The sequence below is a fragment of the Puma concolor genome, chromosome C1 (genome assembly GCF_028749965.1).
Source record: "Puma concolor isolate L17-30 chromosome C1, mPumCon1.1.hap2, whole genome shotgun sequence".
NCBI classification, from domain to species: domain Eukaryota; kingdom Metazoa; phylum Chordata; class Mammalia; order Carnivora; family Felidae; genus Puma; species Puma concolor.
Genome location: NC_141674.1, coordinates 106,889,984 through 106,909,822, shown reverse-complemented (window position 1 = coordinate 106,909,822; position 19,839 = coordinate 106,889,984). Strand labels below are relative to the sequence as shown.

General features: G+C 57.0%; 1 protein-coding gene across 7 annotated transcripts; it reads left to right on the top strand.

Annotated features, from left to right (window-relative positions):
• Nucleotides 1-1,945: 1,945 nt before the first annotated feature.
• On the top strand, nt 1,946-16,816 carry CELF3 (CUGBP Elav-like family member 3). Of its 7 annotated transcripts, XR_015255121.1 has the most exons (15): nt 1,946-2,203; nt 2,952-3,057; nt 4,282-4,364; nt 9,526-9,574; nt 10,011-10,139; nt 10,282-10,361; nt 11,239-11,382; nt 11,543-11,684; nt 11,969-12,118; nt 12,519-12,584; nt 12,855-12,986; nt 13,234-13,377; nt 14,043-14,180; nt 15,072-15,133; nt 15,815-16,816. XR_015255121.1 is itself a non-coding variant. In XM_086718228.1 (14 exons), the coding sequence occupies exons 1-13, from the start codon at nt 1,946-1,948 to the stop codon at nt 14,168-14,170; spliced, it is 1,611 nt and encodes a 536-aa protein (XP_086574354.1). In that variant the 3' UTR covers nt 14,171-14,180; nt 15,815-16,816. The 7 variants fall into 7 exon arrangements, 6 of the variants coding, with proteins under 6 accessions (XP_086574354.1, XP_086574357.1, XP_086574356.1 ...); XM_086718228.1 differs by lacking the exon at nt 15,072-15,133; XM_086718231.1 differs by lacking the exons at nt 1,946-2,203; nt 15,072-15,133 and having other exon boundaries at nt 2,297-3,057; nt 10,014-10,139.
• The last annotated feature ends 3,023 nt before the right edge of the window (nt 16,817-19,839 follow it).

The window sequence follows — 19,839 nt, the reverse complement described above, 5'->3', positions numbered from 1 at the left end:
GAGGGGAGTTCATTATAATTCATTTTTGTAAATGTTGAATATTTCAATTAATGTGATTAGCCCCAAGCCCAAACGGGAGGCAGGGCAGCAGACCTGCTGACAAGACATCCTCAGAGGGTGTGATCTATTTAGCATCTCCATAAATACCAAGATCAGATTAAGAGGCAAGAAAAGGAGCAGTGAGGGTGGAGTGTGGGAAGTTACTTTCCAGATGTGTCTGTACTCTTGGTTCCCTGGCACTGTCATCAGGTGTTCTGACCACGCAGAACTGGGTCCTCTACCAGCTCCCCTCAATATGCCCATCTTAGGGGCCCAACTGGGAGGAACTGAGCATCAATATGACGAAGTATAATCGTATCTTCACACACACACACACACACACACAAACTTCAAACCCAGGCCAAGGAAGAATGAGAGGTGGTCAACAGAGAATCAAGCAGTAGAAAGAAGGCCATTTCTCACACAGGGCTGAAATGAAGACCAGAGGAAGAAAGGCCAGGTTTAACCACTGTCCCCACTCCCACAGGGAGCATTTGATATGGAGGTTAAACTCAGGACTGAGGAGCCAGACCGCCTGGGCTCCACCCTCACTGAGCTCTCTTTCTAGCTGTGCAACATTGGGTAAGCCATTTTATCTCTCAGTGCCTCGGTTCCCTCATCTTTATTTGGAGATAATGGTAGAAGCTTTCTCATAGGGCCATGCTGAGATTTAAACAAATTAGTAAATATAGAGCACTTGGAACAATGCCCGGGACACCATAAGTGTCATCTAAGCACTGGCTATTACTATTACTTCCTGTCCAGAGGAGAAGCCTGCCTGCTGTGGTAGCTGAATAATGGGGGCTGCTGGGACTGAGTCAGGACATATTTCGGAGACATCAGTGCCATTGTGGGGACATCAGCCACACTCTGGGGTGAAGAAGGGAATGACGGGAGACAAGGTGTTGCACAAGAGTTGCAGGCAAGTGCTGCCCTGTCCAGAAGAGTCCATGTCAGCAGGTACTCCCTGCACCTAGTGGTGCTAAGAGTGGCCCCAGTGCATGGAGAGGTTAAGCTCCCTGGAGATTATGGGGCAAACAGATCACCCATAGAATAGTTGTTAAGAGAGTAATGGCCCACAAGTGTGCTGCCCCTGCCCGTTTTTGCTACTCACTTTGAGAGTCCCACTCAAGGAACCTAACTGGGAGAAGGAGGCAAAGGGAGGAGAAATTGGGTTTCTTCGGCCCTACAGGGGAGCTTGCCAGCTGTGGTTCTTCCCCCTAAAGGAATCAGGAATCTCCTCTTACCAGAGGTGCTTTGCATCAACTGTTTACTCGAGAAATAACCATTAAGCAACTAGGTATGAGCCACACACTGTGCTAGACACCAAACAGTAAAATGCTGAATTAAACAGTGTCCTGGTCTTCAAGGAGCTTCCAAGCAATAGCTCTCCAAGTGGTCACCACTGCCGCCTCCCTGCCCACGCACTTAAACACACAAACCACCAAGAGGGAGAGAAGGGGGCGTTGGCAAATGCCAGCAAGACATAGTTTTTCTTGGATCCTTTTCTGGAAATTGCACAGCTCTCTCTTTGCGCTCATTTCACCCTGGCTCTCCCCTTCCCCACCCCCCTTTCCATCTTTCCTCTCTGGGTGCCCTTCTGCCCTTTCCTTCAGGCTCTGAGACCTGCTTCCCACCCCATCTACACCTCCCTCCTCCCCCCACCCCCAACCTGCCCAACTGTTCCCAAGCCATTTTCGGTTCCCTGGATTCTTTCCTTGGATCCCCACACTCGGTATCCCCAGATGCCGGCTTCCCTCTCCTCCTCCCCACTGCGCCCCTCTCCTGGGTCTTCGCCTCCAGCACCGGGGACAGCTCCAGCCCCCGGAACAATGGACCCCACCTTAGGGCTCCTCTATAAATTCTCCATCTTAGTGTCTTGCCCAACTCGTGATTGGGGAGTAAGATGGGGGAAGGGTTATTATCAACAGGACCAGCTGCTCTTCTGGGGGCGGGAAGGGAGTCAGAGAGGAAGGAGATAGAAAGAGGGCGTGGCTCTTGTCTGGATTGTGCGTCCCTCTCCAGGGTAGAGAATTTGTATTCCACCCCTGAGACTGACATCACTGATGTCAGGGGAAAGGAGGTGGGAGTGGGGAGGGGGGTGTGGAGGGGGGAGGTTTTTGTTGAGGAGAGCGCGGCCGGAGAGCAGAGCTCCGGGACCCAGGTGACCGGGAAAGCAGGCAGCCCCAGCAGCGGGAGCAGCCGGCAGCAGCCCAGGCCCGGGGACCAGGGTGGGGGTGGGAGGGGGGCAGAGGGGAGGAGCTGAAGGGGGGCGGCAGGGCAAAAGGGACCCCCGGAGCCCTGCCGCCATCAGAGATCCAGCATCTGGCATCAGGGATCTTCGGACCCAGCAGAAGGATCAGCCACAGGGGAGGTGTCCTCCCGGGAAAGCCAACGAGAGCTCCACCTGCCCCACATCAGGAGTGCCCCCACCCCTGAAGCTGCTGGCAACCTACCAGGCCCCTCCCCCCTAAGCCTCCTTCTCCATCACCCTCCGCAGGCCCTTTCCCCCCTCCAGCTCTTAGCCCCCAGTCCCCAGCGCCCCTGATACCACCCTGATCCTCCAGGTCCTGAGCACACTGACCCTCATCCTGGGATATCTGCCAGATCTCTGGGAGGGAGGTCATTTGTCTGGGCTATGCCCCCTGGTGGCATGACACTGTCTGCCTAGACCCCTGACCCCTAGCCCTCAACTCCCTGGGCCTCCTTTGTGTGAAGACCTGCCCCTCTGCTCAGCACTGTGGTTGGGGGCCAAAGGGAAAGCCAGCTCCGGCTGGGCCCCGGCCCCCACCACTTGCCTCCTTGCTGGGCAGCTCCCCTTGGCCTTTGGGCCTCTCCCTGATCCCTTCGGCCCCTTCTCCTGGGCCGCCCCAATGAAGGAGCCGGATGCCATCAAGCTGTTTGTGGGGCAGATCCCGAGGCATCTGGAGGAAAAGGACCTGAAGCCCATCTTCGAACAGTTCGGTCGGATCTTCGAGCTGACTGTCATCAAGGACAAGTACACCGGGCTGCACAAGGGTGAGGGGTCAGGCTAGGCTGGAGAGGTGTCAGGGGTGGGAGAGGAGGCTAGGAGGAGGGGAAGCCAGCCTGGAGGGCCTGAGTGGCTGGAAAAGACGAATGTGGAAGGAAAGAGTTCAGGGGCTAAGGAGTCGATGGAAGGGCTGGAAAAGAACAGCCAGGGTGAGCAGGGACTCAGATGCAGGCCCGAGGAGGGCCTCTTTGGGGGAAGAGTTGTGGAGGGGGATGCAGAGATGTGGATCCTAGAGATGGGGGGTGGAGGGGTGGGGGTGGTGGTGGTGGTGGTGGTGTGGATGAACTCAAAGAAGGATGAAGGACCAAGAGATCTGGTTTGGGAAATAAGGAACCCAGCAGGTGCGCGCGCGCGCGTGTGTGTGTGTGTGTGTGTGTGTGTGTGTGTGTGTGTGTCTGCGTGTATGTGTGCACACGCGGCTGCGAATGTTAGTGACCTCAGACATTATTGGGGTGGGGGTCAAGGTAGTAAGAGTGGACAGGGACTGGGCAGGGCAGCTCCACGACCCAAGAGAGGGACCTGAGAAGCAGGGTATGATGGACAGAGACTGGTACAGATCTGGGAAGTATGGGGGCAGCAAGTTAAGAGCGCTGGGCCAAGAGGCACTCCTCTGGCCTGTCCAGGGCTGTGCACTCTCACTAAGCAGGGTCAGGCCCCGGTCAGGACTTGGAGAGCTCCAGGCACTGGGGGTTGTGGTGGGGGTGGGGGCCGCTGTCTCCCCCTCCACCGGCCTAGAGACTTGTAGGGAACTGCTCTCCCCTTTTCTTCTCCTCTATCTCACTCTCCACCCTCCACCTGCCTCCCTCAGAGTTGGAGAGAGATGAAGAATTGGGAAAATGGAGAGGAGAGGGGTGATAGGGACCAAGATGGAGGGAGGTGGAGGCGAAGGAGAAGGGGAAAATAGGCCAGCTGTAAGGAAGAGAGGAACACATTGCGCACTTGTCTGGCCAGCACATGCTCCTTCTACCCCAACACCAAGCCCCCTTTCTGGATATCACCACCATATAAACCTCCCAGGCTCTGGGGCTCTGCCCCGAGACTCCCTGGGGCGAAATGTCTGGGCCCTCAGACAGGTCCCCACTCCTGCAGGCAGAAGGTGGAAAGAAGAAACAAGCCTCCCAGTCCTTAGTCTCACGGTGCGGGGAGACTTTTAGGGAGAGGAGACCAGGGACTCACCCCCACCCGGTCTCTTTGCCCCTGCCCCTCCTCAGGATGTGCCTTCCTGACATACTGTGCCCGCGATTCAGCCCTGAAGGCCCAGAGCGCCCTGCACGAACAGAAGACGCTTCCAGGGGTGAGTCCCGTATTTGCAGGGCCAGGGGTCTGAGAAGGGCCCTAGAGGGGACAGGGGGCTCACCACCTTCCTGAGACATGGAGCTCATTTTCTACTTCCTCTCAACACCAGGAAGCACCCCTCTCCTTCTAACACCCCTCTTTATTGCTGAAGATGCATGCATTTTTCTACCTGGAGAGAAGACAGACAGCAATTAGCAGAGCAAATGTGACCTTTGTAAGGAGGAGATGCAGCCCTGTCCCCACTTCCCAACCTGCTCTTGGGGCAACACTTAGAGAATTCAGCTGGTTGGGAAGTGTGGGGATAGACTTTGATCACCAAGTGTGCAACAAAATGAGCAGGAGGCACCCAGGCACTCTTGTGGCTCTGCAGGGGCAGCTGGTGCCTGCTGGACTTCCATCTTTGTCTGTGCTGGCTTCTGAACTCTAGCAGACTCCCCCATGTCTCCTAGGAAGAGCCTCAGGCATCAGAGTGGAGTAGGGCCCCGGTGGGCCCCGGGCTGGGGGTCAAGCAGGGTCAGGGGCAGACCTCATTGCAGACGATGCCCAAAGTGTGCCCAGGGTAGCAGGAGTGCTTGCCCTCCGCCATTGCCTCTCTCCTGCAAGGTCAGAGCTCTTTTTCTCTTCTTCTGAGACAGGCTTGCAGATTGCCCCAGGCCTGGGCTGGCAGGGATGGAGAATCTTGGGCTGTCCCTAGTCATGCGCCTGGGGGGGAAGGATGTACCATTCCATGCTGCTGTCTGTCCGCTTCCGCTGTCTTCCGCCCTGTGAGCTCAGGATGTAGTACTGAGAGCTAACCCCACCCCTACCCTCCGCAAACATTTGCTGAGCACAACCTGGGTGCTGGAGACACATGTGTCACAGCCTCTGCCCCTTACCCCATGTGGGAAATGGAGAAAAAGGCTGATTCCCCATCTCTTCCTGGGAGGGAAATAGACAGATGGGCAAAGAGGGTGGGGGCATCCAGGAAAGTTAGAACTGCTTCAACCACTCCCAACTTCAAACCTTCAGTAGGTCTGTGCCCCACCCCCTCCCCGTGGCCCTCAACCCTTGAATGCACAGGAGAGCAAATCTCGCAGCCAAGCCGGCTTTCAGCCCACCGCCTCATCCTAGCTGGTGGCCAGGCAGCCAGGACAGCCATTGCCCATGGAATCAAGGACCTGGGCGAGTGTGTGAGAAGGCTTGGGATCCAGGGAGCCCACAGGTGTGGGTGTGCATGCACGTGCGTGCGCCCTGCCAGGCTGGGTGTGTGGGTGTAGGTACACACGTCCCCGGGCAGCCTGGTTTCCATCACGTCACATCTCAACTTTCCTTTCCTTCCTTTTCTCTGTGGACACCCTGACAGATCAGTAGTTTTCATCTCTATCACCGTGTCTCCGGCTCTTTCTGTTGTCTTGCTCTCGGAGCCCCCCACCACGGGAACCAGAAGGGGCCAGGGAGAAGGCAGAGAGAAGAAGGGAGCCTAGAGTGCAGACTTAGTGACAGGGATGGCCTGGGGGTGGACATAAGCCCCCAGGGCCTTCTGTGCCAGCCGGGGCACCTGTCATGGGTCTGCCCCCTCCAGCTGCCTGTGTGCTCAGGCAGGGCTCCAGCTGCCCAGGGTGTAGAAAGGCGCCACCTCCCCTTCCAGAAAAAATAGGCCCAGGGTGGGAGGTAAGGGAGAAGAGCGACTGGTTAATGATTGTCTAGCCCTGCCCCTGCGTGAGCTCTCAGGTGACACTGAGGCCTCCGCTTTGGCCCTTGCCTCAGGAGACAGAATCCAGGTTGTCCTGACAGAACCTTATCTAATAGGAAATGGGGGATTCCGTCCTCTATAGGGCCCCGCATTCTGGGGGTTGGGGGGAGCAGATCAGGGCAGTCTAGGGGAACAGATGTCTGTGACCAGGCTCTGCCTACCCTTTTGTACCCCCCCAGGTCTTTTCTCTGCCACCTGCCGTCCTGGCAGTGTTGTTTGTGCATGTGTGTGCACGCAAGTGTGTATAGTGTGCCAGCTCTGTGGGAAGTTCTTCCTGCTGTCTAACCTCTACACCCTCCTAATATGGGCTCTTTCTGTTGTTTTTTTTTAAGAGATTTTATTTTTAAGTAATCTCTACACCCAGCGCAGGGCTCGAACTCACAACCCCGAGATCAAGAGTTGTGTGCCCCACTGACTGAGCCAGCCAGGCGCCCCAGTACAGGCTCTCTTTTACTAGGAGCATTTAGCTCTCTCTCCTTTCTCCTCATCTTTGTCACCCCAGAATCTGGAAGGTGCCACCATATTAGGGTGCCGCTTAAGCTGCAAAGAGGAAGAATGGAGGCTGGGCCTGTGGCTGTCAAGCCCCATTTCCTTTTCTCTCTCCTGAGTATTCCCAGGAGGGGCTCTGCCAGAAGCCCCTGGATTCCTCCTGCCAGCAGGGTGTGGCCTCCTGGGGAGGGACTCTTCCTGCCTAGCCTGCCCTACCCCCTTTCCTTGGGCCCAAATCCCACTCTGGAGACATGGGCCCTCACTGTCGGCTCATTGTGGGGCCAGTGGACTCTGCCCCCATGGAGAGGACCCGTGTGCAGTCCTGGACACTTGGAGGAAGGAAGTCTGGAGCCAGGGATGGTAGAGCAGCAGGCCTGTGCCCTCGGGAGAATCAGATTTGCTGGAAATAATGAGCTCTTCCTGGAAGTGGGGTCTTTGCTACTGGGGATGAGGATGAGGGTCTTATGAGTGACCAAGCTGGTGGGGGGCCTGAGTGATACTTGAAGTATAAATAGCTTCTTCTTCTTTGGGAGGCCCTTGGGAGGGCTTATCACCTGGCTGGCGGTGGCTAGGGAAGAGAGGCGCCCGGCTCCCGGTTGCCAGGTAAACAGGGCCCAGCTGGACTCAAGGGAGGGGGCAGGTGTGCCCGAGCTGAGCTAACAAAGAGCGAGCTTCCCACAGGAAGTGCCAGGCCAAGAAGGAGAGGCTGGGCATGGGGCAGCTGCCTGTGAGGGAGTGAGGGGACCCTTCCATTCAGTGTGGTCTGTGCTGTGGCCTGTGCGCTTGCGTGTGTCTTTGTGTGAATCTATATCAGCTGATATTTATCGAGGTGCTATTTTTGTGCCTGGGAGCCTGTGCAGCAAGGGAATGGCATCCTTTCTCTCTGGGTCTCAGCCCCCCTGCCCCCAACTGGAACAGCAAATCCTCAGGGGCTTTTGGGAAGGGGTTAGTGTCAAGGAAAGAATTCCCTGATGCTGTGAAAGCACCCTGGTTAGGATTCTACCTCTTCTGTAGGGGGGTGGCTGGTGCTGAGGAGCACAGCGAGGGGGAGGGTACATGACTGAGAGCCCTGAGCATCTGACACCCCCCCCACACACCTCTCTGTCACACGCGCGCGCGCGCGCACACACACACACACACACACACACACTCCTGAAGAGATTGAGTCTCTCGATGGGATAATCCCAGATTGCTGGAGGATAAAGCTGGGGGCAGATTGGCTGGAGGATTTGGGGGACTGTGACCCACCTCCCCCAACCAGCTGCTCTCAGATCTATACATGGGGGTAGGGCAGGGCAGGAGTGTCAGCTGAGGTGGGACTTAGATTGGATCCAGGGCTGGGGATACCTCACCAGCAGAGTCCAGTCAGGCTGTCTGGGATGACCTGATGCTGGGGAAGAGGGTCCAGGATGAGAAGGGGCAGGAGGCAACGATCAATCCTGCCCTTCTTTGTGTGAGGCACACAAGATCTCCAAAAGGCTAGAACACTAGAGCTGAGGGGAACCTGACTCACCACCACCAGATCTGCCCCCACTGTTTTAGATGAGGAAATTGAGGCCTTGAGGAGAAAAGTGACTTATCCAAGGTCACCCAGCTAGTGAGTGGTGGGGCCAGTCCTGAGGCCCAGGCCAGTGCCTTTCCTGCAGATACCTGTAGCCCCCCGAGAATGTAGATAAATGGTTTCTTTTGTTAATATTTATTTTTGGTCGCTGGAGCTAGGACTGCCCACCATCCGATGAGCGGGGTGGGGTGACCAGGTGTGGCCCCGATGGTCCTAGTCCGCAATAGCAAAGTATTTTCAGACGTGAAACACTGAGTCCTTCCCCTCCCTCCAGTTCCGAAGGTGCTTCCCACCCTAGTTAAGGAAGTCAACCTGCAGGAGTCATTGCTAAGTCTTCTCACCAGACAAGAACATGGAGAGTGGAACTGGGGGGTGTCTGCATTTCCACGGGAGACTGAACAAAGGGAGTGAGAAGGCAGAGCTCTGGAGGACTTCAGAGTACAGGGAGGGTCTCACACGAGCACGGGACAGCGGTTCCTCCTTCAGAGCCCTCTCAGCCGGGAGACACCAAGGATTTGATCTAGAGGAGGAAGGCAGGGGAAGGGACAGTGTGGCCCAGCAGAGCCTGCTGGGCACACAGATCAGGAAGCTTGTCCTGGCCCCTCCCCCACCTCCCAGCCCCCACTGAATCTTCCACCCCCAGCACACCCTGTTCCCACCCCCCCCCCCCCCCCCACACACACACACACGCTCCTTCTCCGGGTGTGTGGAGCAGCAGAAGTGATGACGTCACCACGGTCGCCAGGGCGACGGGAGGGATAAATCAGGCTGAGTGGGCGGTTGCCATGGCGCGCATTCTCCCGTTGCCACGGAGACTGGGCATCTGCTCCCTTTGTGCTGCCCGAGTGCCTTCCCCCTGGGGTCAAGGGGTGTAGGGGGGCAGAAAGAGAGGCAGACACACCTCTAGGGGTCAGAAGGAAGTCGGGGCATCTGTGGGGTGTCCCTTGGTCTTGTCTTCTTCGGGGCTGCTTGATGGAGTGGCCTCTGTGGCTCCTACTTTGTAAAATAGAGGCAGCTCTTGCCGAATAGCCCTTTGGTTGGGCTCTGACTCCGAACCCAGGTCCTATGGGCAGTTCCATTCTCCCCCCAAAGAGAGCATCACTTATCCCTGGCTGTGTCACCTGAGGCCTTGCCGGAGCCTGGAGCCAGCCCCAGGAGCAGCCTCCTCTACATCCTCGCCTTCCACTGCCTCTAATCCGCTCAGGTCCTAATCCTAAACAAGATTAGGCCCATCCCTTTCTTCCCATCAGCAATTTAGGGCCTGGGGTTTACTCCCTCTAGCCTCTCTGCAGGTCCCGGCCTGGGGAGGGCTCTTGGGGGTGTGGGGGGGAGCTCCGAGCGGGTCCCCAGCAGTTGCCTTCTCTTCTCCCCTTTTAGATGAACAGGCCAATCCAGGTCAAGCCAGCCGACAGCGAGAGCCGAGGAGGTAGGTTCTGGACCTTTAGACTTTGGATTCAGTCGTTCCCTGCCAACCTGCAGGCCCCGGGGCTTGGAGAAGCTGAGGGACAGCCTCTCTGGAGGAAGAAAATCTGAGAATTCCAAAGGGTTCCCAGTCACGGTGGGGACTGGAGGCAGTGTGGCCGGAGGGGATGTGATCCAGCCCACTGTCGAGATGCCAAAACCGAAGCCTGGGGAAAAGCACAAGTCCTTCAGAACCGGGCTGAGCGCTCAGTGGAACTGGGCCCCATTGCCCCAGACATCACCAGTGTCACACGCTAGAAGCATTAGTCCCATGGTTAGGGGAGCCTCTGCAGCTCCAGGGAGTTGCTGAAGTTCATGAAAGGGCAGGATGTCTACCTGTCCTGAGCGGAAGTAGCCAGGAGGCCCTGAACATGCCCCTCCTCCTGTGCCCTACCCCCCAGAAGACCGGAAGCTCTTTGTGGGGATGCTAGGGAAGCAGCAGACAGATGAGGACGTCAGAAAGATGTTCGAGCCTTTTGGGACCATAGACGAGTGCACTGTGCTCCGGGGGCCAGATGGCACCAGCAAAGGTACCCAGTCGCTACCCCTTCCCCAACTGGGCCCTCTGGCCTTCCTGCCCCTCCCCCATCGACTCCCCCGGGGCAACGGGGATGGTGGGGACCCATGAGGGTGGGCACTCACCCTTTTCCTCATTGCTCTTGACTCCTGTAGGCTGCGCCTTTGTGAAGTTCCAGACCCACGCTGAGGCCCAGGCAGCCATCAACACCCTTCACAGCAGCCGGACCCTGCCAGTGAGCACCCCCACTTACATTCACATTTCAGATGGCATCTTCCCACTGTGACCCCTAGCCCTGTCCCTTACCTCCTAGCCTTGCCATCCTCTCTGGCCTCCTCCACTGCTCCGCCTCTCCATCTCCCGTCTCTTCTCCCACCTTCCCGTACCCTCATCCCCACCGGCTGGGCATCTGAACACTTGCTTAGAGGCCCCGCGTGCCCTCTGCACATTAGCAGAGGGTCAACCCAAGGCACCTGTGGAGGGCTCTCCAGCAGAGCACACATCTCAAATGGAACTAGCTGGCTCCGAAGCTTCCTCGGCAGAGGCAGGGCAAGGCTTTAGCAGGAACTTGGTCCAGATGATGCAACACTGGGGAGAGCACTGCATTCCAGATTCTGAGATTCTACAACAGTTCTTGCAAGTGTTCTTGGGCTGGGTTTTTATTTAGTGCAGGGTGGTATTAAAATGTGAGGCTTCATCCTCTCAGCACACCACGAGGACTGGGGTGCGGAGGTAGGAGTCACGGTGGGGGGCTGCGGCAGCTACAGGCACGACCAGCCTGAGATTAAACATTTGCTGTGGTTGATCCACCCTGGGGATAACTTCTGGCCCAGATGCCTCAGGGAGAGGCTAGGGATGCCCTTTGGATTCTAGTCAGCCTTTCCCTTTTCAAGCACATGCCTTCAAGTTCCTCAACTTTTTCTAGTGTCTGGCACACCCTGGCACAGGGGGAGAGTGGGATTAAAATCTCCGCCTTTGCCGGAGGCACAGTGATGGCTGCTCTCCCAAAGAGGCCAAGCCTTCATGGGCAGAACTGAGGCTGGGTCCTGAGGGTTCTGGGAAGGAAAGACCCCAACCCTGTCCCTCTGACCACACATGCGGCCCACGCCCAGGGTGCCTCGTCCAGCCTGGTGGTGAAGTTTGCTGACACAGAGAAGGAGCGAGGTCTCCGCCGAATGCAGCAGGTGGCCACCCAGCTGGGCATGTTCAGCCCCATCGCCCTGCAGTTTGGAGCCTACAGCGCCTACACCCAGGCCGTGAGCACTGACCCCTGGTGCTGGGCACAGCCTGTCCCCAGCTCCTCCTGGCCTCCGGGACCCACCCCCATCCTCCCCGTGTCAAGGCCCAGGGTTGGGAGGGGAGCCGGGCCAGGCACAGGGGACCCAGCCCCGCTGTCCTCTCTTCCCCACCCCCCAGCTGATGCAGCAGCAGGCAGCCCTGGTAGCGGCTCACAGTGCCTACCTCAGCCCCATGGCCACCATGGCTGCTGTGCAGATGCAGCACATGGCTGCCATCAATGCCAATGGCCTCATCGCCACCCCCATCACCCCATCCTCAGGTAAGGCCCGGGCAAGGCAGGCTGGGCTGGTGTGAATGGGATGATGGGATGAGTCAGATGAACTACCACATGGTGTGGGGGGCAGTGGGGGGTAGGACACAGGGCACTCCTCGAGGGGAGGCCACGGATAGGGTCTGGAACGGACTTCGGGGCTGAGAGCAGCCTGCTTCCTCCCTTCTGCCCTCAGACTTGCTGACTGGTTCTCTGCGTGTGTGTGTGTGTGTGTGTGTGTGTGTGTGTGTGTCTGCGTCTCTGCTCTGCTCTGTCGCTCCCTTCTCCCCCAGGAACCAGCACCCCTCCTGCCATGGCCGCCACGCCCGTCTCTGCGATCCCTGCCGCCCTGGGTGTCAACGGCTACAGCCCGGTGCCCACCCAGCCCACCGGGCAGCCTGCCCCCGATGCTCTGTATCCCAACGGGGTTCACCCCTACCCAGGTGGGGGTCTCCGCCTGCCCACCCCTCTCCCCAGCAACCATCCAAGCCGCCACTCCCCCTGCCGGCAGACAGCTGTGACACACCTTCCGGCCCCAGGCCTCGGGGTTAGAGGGTGCTTTCCCCTGCTCTGTCCTCCCTGGGCCGGGATGCTCCCTCCTGTCGCCAGCCAGAGAAGCTGAGGCTTCGGCCAGGGTTGCACAGCCAGTCACAGACTCCAGGCTCTGTGTGTTGGCGCGCTGTCCTGTCACGCCCGGGCCTGCGTGGCCATCCCCCCCTGCTGTCCCCCCCCTCCACCGTCCCCCCCCCCCAACCCGCTGCCGTCCTGCCCCTCCGGCCGTCTCCCCCCCCCCCCGTGCTCTGCACCCCGCCCCACCCTCACAGTGGGTGCCACCCTCCCCAGCCCAGAGCCCCGCGGCCCCCGTGGACCCCCTGCAGCAGGCCTACGCGGGGATGCAGCACTACACAGGTGAGGAGCCCTGGGCCCCTGACAGGAGGGACCAAGCGGGACGGGGGCTGGGCTTTGAGGCGCCCTGCCAGCTACCCCTTCAGGCTTCCTGACCACGGGTCCCACCTTTAGGAGCAGGGCACCCAGAGTCACAGGCAGCCCCTTTCCTGCCTCCTCTCGGCCCTGTCGACCTCACTGGCCTGGGCTATCGGGGAGGGAGATGGGGTGGCCAGAGCGCGCTGGAGGCCAGGGGATCCCGGGACCCCCATTAGCTCTGTTTTCCTACCCCAGCAGCCTACCCAGCAGCCTACAGCCTGGTTGCGCCCGCGTTCCCACAGCCTCCCGCCCTGGTCGCCCAGCAGCCCCCCCCTCCTCCCCAGCAGCAGCAGCAACAGCAGCAGCAGCAGCAGCAGCAAAGGGAAGGTGCGGCCTGGGCGGGTCCCCCTGGCTGCCAGCCTTCAGGGATGGAAAGTACCCTTGTCTGGGCTGGGGACTCCCTGTCGCCTGCTCCAAGCCTGGCTCTGTCCCCTCGTGTGGGAAGAAAGCGAGTGGGGATGAGGTGTCTGGCACCACACGTACGCAGGGGGCTGGGACTGGAGGGTCCTTCAGGACCTGCTTTCCCTGGGGCCAGTCACCGAGCTCTTCCTCTGTCTCTGCTGCTGCCACCTAGGCCCTGACGGCTGCAACATCTTCATCTACCACCTGCCCCAGGAGTTCACAGACTCAGAGATCCTCCAGATGTTTGTCCCCTTTGGCCATGTCATCTCAGCCAAAGTCTTTGTTGACCGGGCCACCAACCAGAGCAAGTGTTTTGGTAAGAATAGGACGATCCCAAACCCGAAATATGGCACGTGTTGACCACACTCCAGACGAGGACAAGGTCTGAGACGTTGGAAGGCATTTAGGGTCGCGGTGGGCCCAAACTTTGAAACCCAGATTGTCCCAGAGTTGGAAAGAACCATTCCTTATGCCCGCGACATCCCATACCAGCTGTTGTCCGGGCTCAGCCCGTCCTCCAAATGCCACAGCTTCACCCTTTCTCCTTGAGCACTGGTCACGTTCATGCTCCGTGAGGTCTGGAAGAGGCTCAGCAAGTGGAGTTTTTTGCCTTCGAGTCTTTGAAAGGTTGCTTCAGGGGAGAAAGGGCTTTGTCCTCCTTGCTTGAGGGATCACATAGGGCCAGAAGGGGTGTTTGCAAAAGGCAGGTTCAGAGTTATCCAGGTTAAGGCAGGGGCTGCCCTTCAAAGAGTGCCAGAAAGACTGTCCTAGTGCATGTGACTGGCTGGACTGCATTCATTCACTCAACCCATCGATCAGCAGCTACCCATCAAATGCCTACCATGTGCCAGGCAGCTCTCCAGGCATCCGGGATCCCTGGAGGAAGTAGGGTGGTGCCCGGGAACCAAAGAGCACGTTCTGGCCCTAAGCACAGGCGAGTGAGGCGAGCTTGGGCCGGGCCTTATGCCCCTCTCACCTCAGGCTTTGTGAGTTTCGACAATCCGGCCAGCGCTCAGGCTGCCATCCAGGCCATGAACGGTTTCCAGATTGGCATGAAGCGCCTCAAAGTCCAGCTAAAGCGGCCTAAGGATGCCAACAGGCCCTACTGAGGGCCCCCAGGTGGGTCCTGCTCCCGTCCTGTGACCTCTCCAGCTCCCGCACACTGAAGCCAGGGCCCTCACTCGGACTGCCCCACCCCCTATTCCCTCAGCCTCGGGGATGCCCACTCCCACCCTGCCCCTGATGCTGGGCACTTGAAGCAGGGATCTGGTATCACTCCCTCCACTACTGTGTTTCAGCCAGCTGAGTTATTCTCTCTCTCTCTCTCTCTCTCTCTCTCTCTCTTACACACACACACACACACACACACACACACACTGTGACCCCAGAGGGAGCCAAGTCTGTCTATATCTGTGTCTACTCCCCAGATCTTCCTCAGTATCTGGTCTCGTTTGTCTGGTCAGTGTCCATGTGTTCGTGCGTCTCTCTCTGGTTTTCCTTTGGGTCAGAGTGGAATTAGGGGAGTAGAGTTGGGGGGGGGCAAGGGGGCTGGCTGAGGATACTGGAGGGTCCTAGAATCATGGCTCCTGGAATATACATTCTCCTGAGAGGTGGGGACATCAGACCTTCGGTGCCCTGGACTCCAGGTAGTATAGCCTCTGGATTCTTATGTAATACAGACCCATGGGACAGTGGAGAGTTCACAGAACAGACTGGGGGGAGTCCAAGCTTCAGGCCTCCCAGGAGCAGCTTCAGTTCAGGTGGAGGAGGCCAAATAGAATGCCGGACTGCCTGAATTTTACTGAATGGGTCCCCTTCCCTGCACTGCCCATCACCACCCCACAGCCTCATGGCCTCAGAGCTGTGAACTTCGGTGACTTTTGTGTTTAATTTCCTTTGGGCCAAACCCCTGAAAAAACACAACCCAAGAACAATACCCACATTTTCTGTTTCTCCCCCTTTCCCCCCAATCCTGGCTGCTTAACTCCCCCCACCCTGGGGGCCCCCCAGCCCAGGGCCCGTGTCCATTGTCGGCCGAAGCCCCCATCCCCGGACCCCTGCTCCGGGCCCCTGTAAGTTGCATGGAACGAGCGTGTTGTCTTTGGAGCCGATTGTTTGTTATTTGGGGAGGGGGCCGTGGAGGGAAAGCGCCCTTCAGCCCAGGGTCAGGGCCGGGGGCAGCTCGCGGGATGTGCTTGGTCAACAGTGGTTGGTGACTGTGGTCTGTGTTCTGTGCATTTCTCTCTCGCTTTCTTTGTTCCTTTCTGGAAAGGAAGGAGAGCGCTCTCCAGGGGCTGGGGGGGTCTCAGCCCTCAAGTCTGCAGCCCCAAGCCCAGCCCCAGGCCCTCACCTGGCCGCCTTGCTCTTTCTCCAGGTGTCTGTCCGCTGCCCCTTCTCCTCCTTTCTCTTAGCTGTCTCTGCCTGCCTGCCTGTTGTCTCACTCCTTTGCTTTGTCCCCTCCAGTCCCTGTCGCCGTGTCTTCCAGCCTTTCTCTCATGGGCTGTGTGAATATCTCCTTCTGAATGTCCTTTGGTTTCTTGTATCCTGGGCCCTCTCCCTCCTGTCTCCTCAGTCCCTGCCCCTTGTCCAACAGCTGGGGGGCTCCGTTTGGACTGAAGCCTTCCCGATGACCTGCCCCAGGCGGCCCCATCCTGTACTGCATCGGCCAGCCCAGCTACCTCTTCCCCCGCAGGGCCTGCAGTGCACTGGCTCTGTCTTCCCCGCAGCTTCACTCACGTCTCCTTCCTTTGCAGGTCTGGAGACACCAGAGGAAGGGGCGCCACACCCCACTCCCCACGACTGGCCCCAGCCCTCTCTGCACACCTGCCCAGGGCCTCCATGGGGCTCTGGGGCAAAAGCTGCTTCATAGCCCTGGGGGAGCAGGACACCGGCCCATCCCAGCACCCTGCCCCTCCTGAAGGGCCTGTTTCCTCCCAGGTGCCCTTTTGGCCTTTGTGAGGGACCAAGGGACAGGCTCGAAGGCTCCGGGGGATCTGCCTTCTGCTGGGGCTCCTGTGGTGACCTTCTGGCCCAGCTTTCGCACTTGCGTCCCCCACCAGCGGGCCTGTGGCCCCGGGAGGGCAGCGGGGGCCTCCCACAAGCTCCCCACCTCACCTTTGCCCCAGCCTCTTCCCCACCTTAGGGGTTTCTCAGAAGCTGGTTCTCACACTCCCTGCCACCCTCAGCTAGAGGTAGAATATCCCTGGACCCTGGACCCTGGGCCCCCGGCCCTAAAACTCACTGCCTCCCCCATGGGCCCCTCTAAGGAGGGTGTGGGGGAGCCCTGAGGGCTGCCTCTCCACCAGTCAGCCACAGAGACCCTCCTCCTTTCACGAGGAAAAGACTTCCCGCGAACCCCTAAGAATGTTTACAGTCTCTGCTGGTCCCTCCGTGTAAATACCACTACCACCGTGCGTTATCCAGCCCGGCCCGGCCCGGATGCTGCCACCTCTCTTTCTGGGAGTTTAGACAATGTTTCCCTTGGATTTTTTCTCTCTCTTGATTTCTCCCTTTGCTTTGGGGGTAATTGGGTGTTTGGGAGGAGGGGTGTGGGGAGGGTGACAGGGGTTTATTACCTGATCATTTTCTTTAGAAAGAGGTTTTAGGGGAAAGAAACGGGTGGGGGGAGGGAGTGGTAAGGGGAGACTGGGGAGTCCGTTTCAGACACTTCTCTATGCTTAACTTATTTATTTATTGCATTTTACTTTTAAAGAGTTGGTCTTTTCTGTCTAAATAAAGAAAACAGTTTAAAAGCATCAAGTGAGAGTCTTGGAAGATTGAGGGTAGGGGATTTTGTGCACTGGGGAGGGGAGGAAGGGAGGCATAGGAGAGAGGGTCCAAGACCTTTGAGCAGGCCCAGGTCTTGGCTGGCTTCACGATCCCATTCTTCCACCTTTCTTTAGGGCTTAATTCTAGAATGCTCTGTGGCAAGAAAGCAGGTCAACAGGCCTCTTGTGTCCAGTCCTGTCCCTCTGAAGGCTGTGGACTTGAGTCTCACGTTCCCGATCCCCATTTCTCCCTTGTTCACGGGGGTGAGCTGTTACTGCACCCACCAGTGGGCATATAGGGAGCTAAGCCTTTGCTCTGTGAATTCTGTGGAAGGCCCTTCACGTGCATTTCCTCATCTAACCTCCCAACAGCCCTGTGAGGCAGGATATAATTTTACAGACAGGTTAAAAAGGGCTTTGGAGGGCAATTAACTGACTTCCCCAGAGTCACAAAGCTACTAAGGGTGGCTGCAGGAAGGAGGCCCAGTCTGTCAGACTCCAAAGCCCACTTTCACAAGTAGCAGGCTCAACCACAACCACCTGTTCTTTGACCCAAGGCAAATATCCCAACAAACATCAAGCAGGCTGCTGCAGGGACTCCCATCAAGCGGAAGTGGATTGCATAAGCCCTAAGGTCCCTCCGCTTTGGTTCTTAGATCCTTCTCCGTGAACTACCTTAGGGCTGGGTTCAGGGCGCTCACACAGGTGCTGTAGTCTGACTTCACAGCACCTGCACCCTGCTCCCCCGCCCTCATTATGCCCCCGGCTTTAAACTTGTTTACTTACCTTCCAGCCCAGCCAGCCTTAGGCCAGAGCTGTTCCATCAGGATGTGTAAATCCCCACCAAGTCCCCCCACCTCTCCCCCACACATTCACTTTCTCTTAAACCGCCCCAAACTGAGAGCAACATGTGAAGTATTATAGAAACATACCTATGGACATTGTTTCAGGAAGAAAAGTTTCTTAGATTGGCAGAGATGAGGGATGGGGCCTTAGAAGGAAGAGAATCCAGCCAGGAGCATCCAAAATCTCAAATATAGGTGTGTACGTATGTGTGGTCACAGGCAGGCAGAAGTGTACGTAGGGTATCAACACTCACTTTTCCCTGGGGCTGTCTTGCCTAGGCCTCACAACAGTTTCTGGGTCAGGACAGAAAGATGGAAGGTGAATTGTAGACTAAAGGGCATGTCTCAGAGTGACATGCTGACTGCTGGGTTCTCCCGGGATTTGGGCTGTGGGAGCTGGGAGGCAATGGGACTGGGAAGCTTCCCACTCCCGGCATGTCCCCTGATGTCGGGCAGCCCCTCACCAAACACTGAAGACCACTGTCCCTGCTCACCGCTGTGCCCCTCCCTGCAAGGCTGCAGCCAGATTTTCTCAGAGAAGCAGTAAATGTAAGTTGAATGAAGGAGACACAAGAGAGGTCTTTGGGGAGGAAACAAAACATTTTGGGGCAGGGATTCTCCAGGTTCTTCTTATTATTTTAATTCCAGTATAGTTAACATATAGTGTTATATTAGTTCCCAGTGTACAATATAGTGATGCAGCAATTCCATACATCACCCAGTGCTCATCATCTCCAGGTATTTTTTTTTTTAATGTTTATTTTTGAGAGAGAGAGGGCACACAAGCAGGGGAGGGGCAGAGAGAGAGGGAGACACAGAATCTGAAGCAGGCTCCAGGCTCTGAGCTGTGGGCATACAGCCAGATGCGGGGCTCGAACCCACGAACGATGAGTCCATGACCTGAGCCGAGGTCAGATGGACACTTAATGGACTGAGCCACCCAGGCACCCCTTCTCCAGGTATTCTGATGGCAAAACATAGGATGCTCAGAGACAGAAAGGAAGCTCTGAACTGTTTCTTGTATAAACAGATTCCTCGGGCATCACATGGGCTTCAGATAGAGTAGGAAGGGTGCACAGGAGGGGTAGTTCTGTTAGCTCCTGGAGTTCACTACCACCTCTTCTGAGCAGAAGAGGCTGGCAGTAATAAAATGGGACCATAGAAGAGATAAGAAATGAGGACAATGTGATACCCTAATTCAGACCAAGCAGGATGAAACTCCACTTCTTTGAAAATAATCAAGTTACTGTTTAAACGTTAACGGCAACATAAAGAGGAGGGAGAAGGGAATGAACCTCTTGAGGCAGAAGAGTGGAGCTGACAGGTTAATAGCAGGGATTGGGAGAAGCCTTCCATTTATAGAAATGAAAACAGACATTTAGAAAAATATCCTGAGCTGGGGGGGCTCCAGGGATGGGAGTGTGGCAGGGACAAGCCAGATAATTCCTCCAATGCATCCGTGTGCCCTGGCCGTATTTTTAGAGCTTAGAAATGTACAAATGGCAGGCAAGGGGTCTCCCTTTCCCCTACCGCAGACCCTGCACAGCCTGTCCGACCTGCAGGGTGCCCTTTGTCTTTTCATTCTCCAGCTAAAATTTCAAAGCCTTCACAGCCTTGGCTTCTAGTATTTATGACTGCAGGCATTCCCACTCATGACCAAGACTTATGCTCTTCTCCAAGTCTGACAACCTGAGCCAAATGTCTGGTCCTTTGAAGATTCTCGTTCTCTGGACCTTATCTTGGTCTACTTCCCTGAGTAATCAGGCAGCTTCCTCTTGCCCCCCACAAATGGAGTCTCCCTCCAATATATTGCTTTCATCCGCTCAATGATAAGGACTCCCAGGTGTGTATTTCTAAGTGAACTTTTGTCCTGAACTCAGTCTAGGTACGGCCTTCCTCACAGGCACCACTGTTTACCCTCTCACGCCTCCTAGCCAATCCAACTGCAAAGTCCCACTCGTCCCCTCTCTCAAATCTATTGTTGACCTAGGCACACGTGCCTCTCCTCTCCATTGCCACCAAGTCCAGGCCACCCTCGTCCCACCAGCACCCCCTGATATCTTCATCTGTCTCTGCATTTCCCCTTCTATAACCACCGACCTACAAATTCATTCACAGACGGATGTTGAGTACATATTCCACTTTGTTCACCACTGTTTCCCCATC